This window comes from Acanthisitta chloris, unplaced genomic scaffold, assembly GCF_000695815.1.
Source record: "Acanthisitta chloris isolate BGI_N310 unplaced genomic scaffold, ASM69581v1 scaffold31983, whole genome shotgun sequence".
Taxonomy (NCBI): Eukaryota; Metazoa; Chordata; class Aves; order Passeriformes; family Acanthisittidae; genus Acanthisitta; species Acanthisitta chloris.
Genome location: NW_008663774.1, coordinates 1 through 5243, shown reverse-complemented (window position 1 = coordinate 5243; position 5243 = coordinate 1). Strand labels below are relative to the sequence as shown.

The 5243-nt window shown below is 53.1% G+C and overlaps 1 protein-coding gene across 1 annotated transcript in view; it reads left to right on the top strand.

Annotated features, from left to right (window-relative positions):
• The window catches only part of DAP3 (death associated protein 3), a gene marked incomplete at both ends in the record, with an annotated part of 5538 nt that extends 468 nt beyond the window's left edge, over positions 1-5070 (top strand). The window contains 8 exons of the mRNA XM_009071093.1: positions 283-391; positions 797-889; positions 1694-1824; positions 1990-2070; positions 2690-2848; positions 3677-3736; positions 4300-4389; positions 4949-5070. Coding sequence (XP_009069341.1) covers positions 283-391; positions 797-889; positions 1694-1824; positions 1990-2070; positions 2690-2848; positions 3677-3736; positions 4300-4389; positions 4949-5070 — 845 coding nt within the window. The remainder of the gene's footprint in view (positions 1-282; positions 392-796; positions 890-1693; positions 1825-1989; positions 2071-2689; positions 2849-3676; positions 3737-4299; positions 4390-4948) is intronic.
• Positions 5071-5243: the final 173 nt, after the last annotated feature.

Below are 5243 nucleotides of genomic sequence, written 5' to 3'. Positions count from 1 at the left end.
CACTGGAACAGGGTTAGGTTGGATATCAGGAGAAGGTTGTTCCCCCAGAGGTGTTTGGGCACTGAACAGCTCCCCAGGGCAGTGATCACAGCCCCAAACCTGACAGAGCTCCAGGAGTGTTTGGCCTACACTCTTAGGCACAGGGTGCATTGTTAGGGCTGTGCAGGGTCAGGAGTTGGACTGATGATCCCTGTGGGTACCTTCCAGCTCTGGATATTCTGTGGAGCTGTGCTGGGATCAGCTGTTCTGCTCCCCTTGGTGACACTGTGCTTCTTCCCTCAGATCCAGACCTTCAACGAGGCCTGTGTGATGGTGAGGAAACCAGCACTGGAGCTCTTTGCCTACCTGAGGAGCACTAACTTCGCCCACCCAGCTGTCAGATACCTCATCTGTATCCTTTAGCACTCACCTGGGGGTAGAAAGCAAGGGAAATCCAAGTAGGTGAGTTTGCAGAGGTGAGGGAGATGGTTTGAGCCTAAGTTTAGTCTCCAGGAGGTGTTTCTGCCCCATGACTGTGGTCAGGCTGAGGCTGAACTCTTCAGGCAGTTTGAAGACCTTCATTCCAAGTCTGATTTGGCTCATGGCACAGACCTACAAGTGTTTGGGATGGAGCTCCCCAGCTCTGCTCAGTGGGGGGATACAGGGAGAAGGAACTGGGCCAGGTTTGTGGCTGGAATTCCATCCCTACTTTGACAACCTCTGAGCTCCCTTTATGCCTGTGCTGAAAGAATTACAGTCAAGTATAAACCGAAGTGGTTTTTTTTTCAGAGACTTTCCTTGACAGTCCATGTTGGAGACGGAGAGAGAGGAACAGGGAAAACCATGACCCTGTGCCATGTGATTCACTACTGCTCCAGGCAGGGCTGGTTGGTGCTGCACATCCCTGATGGTAAGAACACCCAACACAGGAGATGCTGCTCCAAGGGCAAGTGTAGGAGAGGCCACAGCAAATTGTTTTTCCATGGTGGAGAAGGCTTAAAAAGCACAACCTCTCTCTCTCAAAAAAAAAAAAAAAGGGAACGTAATGAGATGTTTTCACCTGTTTTGGGTCAGTCTGGTCTGGAGATCTGTGTGCCTTCCTCTGTTCCCAAGGGAAATTCTCAGGTAAGGTGCCTCCAGCTCTGGGGAAGCACAGGAAGGACATGGAGCTGTTGGAGTGAGTCTAGAGGAGGCACCAAGGGGATTAGAGGGATGGAGCAGCTCTGCTGGGAGGAAAGGCTGAGAGAGTTGGGGTTGAAGCCTGAGGAAGAAAAGGCTCCAGGGTGAGCAACTTGAAGTGTCCAAAGGAGCTACAAGAAATTTGAAAATAGACTATTGACAAGGGCTTGGAGTGGCAGGACAAGGGGGAATGGCTTCCCACTGCCAGAGGGCAGGGAGAGATGGGATACGGGGAGGAAACTCTTCCCTGGGAGGGTGGTGAGACACTGGCACTGGTTGCCCAAAGACGTTGTGGCTGCTGCATCCCTGGGAGTGTTCAAGGATGGGGCTTGGAGCAACCTGGGCTGGTGGAAGGTGTCCCTGCCCATGGCAGGGGGGGAACGAGATGATCTTCAAGGTCCCTCCCAACCCAAACCAATCTGGGATTCTATGACTTTCCTTACCATTGTAGCAGAGTAAGGACAAGCAATCCAAACACACTCATCACCCCCAAGTCCCATCATTATCCAAACCAACTGTTGTGTTTTGCTCACAGCTCATCTCTGGGTGAAAAACTGCAAGGAGCTTCTGCAGTCTTCCTACAACAAAGACAGGCTGGACCAACCTTTGCAAGCCTCTTCCTGGCTCAAGAATTTCAAATCCTCCAATGAACACTTCCTGAGAGAGGTCTGTAGAGCCTGACAGGTTGTCTTGGTTCCTACCTCCCCTGGGATGTGCTTCCCATCACAAATTTAACCCTAGTTCTCCCATCCCAAATCTAACTCTAGTTCTCCCATCCCCAACCTAACCCTAGTTCCCATCCCAAATCTAACCCTAGTTCTCCCCCCACAGATAAAAACCCAGAGAAGGTATATATGGGGCAAACGAGAGAGCACTGAGGAGGGAAGACCTTTGGGTGAGGTGGTGGAGCAGGTAAGGAACACCCACTGCTCCTGGTTGTGCTCTCACCTTTACCAGGAGGTCCCATCACTGTGTTTGGGGAACAGAGGGTTTCTAGAGGCCTTACAGATGTGAGGCCTGGGAAAATGGAAGGTGTTTTCAAGTCACGGTGGCTACAGAGTCGTTGTGGAGGATGGGATGGGTCTGTCAGGAACGTTGTGCAGAGAACTTGGCTAGAAGGAGAAATTAGAATGTGAAATTCCTACATTTATAGATTCATAGTGGGTGTGAAGGGGTTGGGATGGAGCTTAGAGATCATCCAGTGCCAACCCTGGGCAGGGACAGTCCCACCAGAGCAGGTTGCTCAGGGCTTGGTCCAACCTGGAATGAACAGTGACAGGGCTGGGACATCCACAACCTCCTTGGGGCACCCACAGCCTCTTCCTGGGGCACCCACAGCCTCCTTGGGGCATCCCCAACCTCCTTGGGGCAACCTGTGCCAGTGTTTTGATGCTCAGGTCCAAGCTGCTCCTTGGAAAGGCACAAAGAGGCTGTTTGCTGTGGTTTTCTCTTCCTTCCCCTTAGCAAGGGCAGCCCAGAAAGTCACAGCATTTTCCAAGCTGAGTTGTGTGTCTTTTTTCCTCTCTTGAAGGGTTTGGCTCGTGTCAGGACTGCCAGTGATGTTGTTGGGGTGGTGCTCAGGGAGCTCAAGCAGCAATGCCAGCGTGGCTCCTTCAGGCTCCTTGTGGCAGTGGATGGAGTCAACGCTCTCTGGGGAAGGACAACGCTCAAGAAGGAAGACAGGAGCCCTGTGAGGAGAGATCTGCTCTGGGGATAGCTCTGAGTCCTGCAGGGAGAGAAGGGAGAGAGTTTTGTTCAATTTTAATTCTATAGTGATCCCTGAAAGATGTTCAGTTCATGTTTTTTTAGGATGTTCAGGGGTTGGGACAGAGCTTAGAGATCATCCACTGCCAACCCTGGGCAGGGACAGTCCCACCAGAGCAGGTTGCTCAGGGCTTGGTCCAACCTGGAATGAACAGTGACAGGGTTGGGGCCTCCTTGGGGCATCCACAACCTCCCTGGGACATCCACAACCTCCCTGGATCACCCATAACCTCCATGGGGCATCCACAGCCTCCTTGGGGCATCCACAGCCTCCTTGAATCACCCATAATCTCCTTGGGGTATCCACAGGATCTTTGGGGCATCCACAGCCTCCTTGGATCACCCACAATCTCCTTGGGGTATCCACAGCCTCTCCCTGGGCAACCTGTGCCAGTGTCTCACCACCCTCCCAGGGAAAAATGTCTTCCTAATATCCAATCTAAATTCTCCTCCCTCAGTTTCTCCCCATCACTCCTTGTCCTGTCACTGCAATTCCTAACACAGATCCCTCTGCAGCTTCCCTGGAGCCCCTTCAGCTCCTGGCAGGTTGTTCTGAGGTCTCCACACAACCTTGTCCTCTCCAGGCTGAACAGAATGACTCAGGCTCAGTGCTGCAGGGCTAAGGAAAAGCCAAGACAAAACATGCCTGAAGGATACAAATGATCCTCCCAGTCTGATTGGGAGGAGGGAAGGGGAATTAATGGCTCAGATAGAAGCTGCTGGCAAAAAAACTGATCCAGACAATGTTCCCCAGGTTTCTCCAGATGAGCTGACACTGGTGCACAACCTGAAGAAGATGGTGAGGAATGACTGGGTGAGTTCCAGGTGTTCCTCTCGGCTGTTCAAGCTCCCACGAGTCCAACATCCCAATGTTCCTGCAGTGGAGGAGAACACAGGCACAGCCTTAGTGTCTCTCAGTGATCCTGACATCACCCAAAGAGAATGAGAACAGATCTGTAACAGCAATTCCTCATTCCTCTGCCAAATTCCAGTGTGGGAACCTGACCTAGAGGTGTTTATGACACTTTGGTTTATGATTATTTTTTTTGAGCTAATGACAACTTTTAGTTTCTGACTGTTTTGCTGTAGGAGGTTAACTCCTCCTGCTGCTTTGTCAGGCCCTTGGATGCTCTCCAAGGGGTAGAATGCAGATTTAAAGGCTCTCTTGGAGCCTCTTTAGGCACTGGAAGGGGTTCTAAGGTCTCCCTGGAGCATTATCCTCTCCATGCTGGATGTTTCCAGCTCTCCCAGCCAGGGCAGAGCTGCTGCTCCAGCATGGAACCTTCAGTGTCCTCCTCTGGACTCTAGCAGCTCCATCTTCCAAGAAGATACCTCACTTGGAGCTAACAGAGTTTCCATTTCTGACCTGCCTTTCAGAGTGGAGGTGCCATAGTGACCACCCTGAGCCAGACTGGTTCCCTCTTCAAACCCAGCTCTGCCTACCTGCCCCAGGAGCTGCTGGGAAAGGTAAGTCACAGCCTCTCTGGGCTTTGGTTTCTCCTCTTCACATTGGGAAACACACAACAATCCTGGCTGGAGACTTAGGGTCTATTCAGGGGGAACAGACTGTGCTGGGGGCTCTGTGGATCCAGCAGTGCCCTGGATATCTGGACAAGGTTCTTCCCCCAGAGGTGTTTGGGCACTGGAACAGGTTCAGGTTGGAGATCAGGACAAGGTTCTTCCCCCAGAGGTGTTTGGGCACTGGAACAGGTTCAGGTTGGAGATGAGGTAACAGCTGGAGCTGTGTCAGGGGAGGGTCAGGCTGGCTATCAGGCAAAGGTTCTTCCCTCAGAGGTGTGTGGGCACTGAACAGCTCCCCAGGGCAGTGCTCACAGCCCCAAACCTGCCAGAGCTCCAGGAGTGTTTGGCCCAGGGTGGATTGTTGGGGTGTCCATGCAGGGTTAGGAGTTGGACTGATGATCCTTGGAGGTTCCTTCAGCTCAGGACATTCCACGATTCTCTGAGTGAGCTCTGGTTGAGCTCTCAGCCACAGACTCACCCCAGGTCTGTCTCCCTCCCTTGCCAGGAGGGGTTTGATGCCCTGGACCCCTTTGTCCCCATCCCAGTCCCCAACTACAGCCCGAAGGAGTTCGAGAGCTGCTATGGATACTACCTGGAGCGCAAGTGGCTGCAGCACGAGAAAGGTCAGTGAGGGGATGGACACGAGGGTCTCCCTGCCCACCCTGCCCGGGGACACTTGGGGCTGTGCCCACCCTGCCCGGTGGGTCAGAGCTGTGCCCACCCTGCCCAGGGACACTCAGCACTCTGCCCACCCTGCCTGGGGGGTGCCAGCTGTGCCCCACCTGCCCGAGGAGAGATCG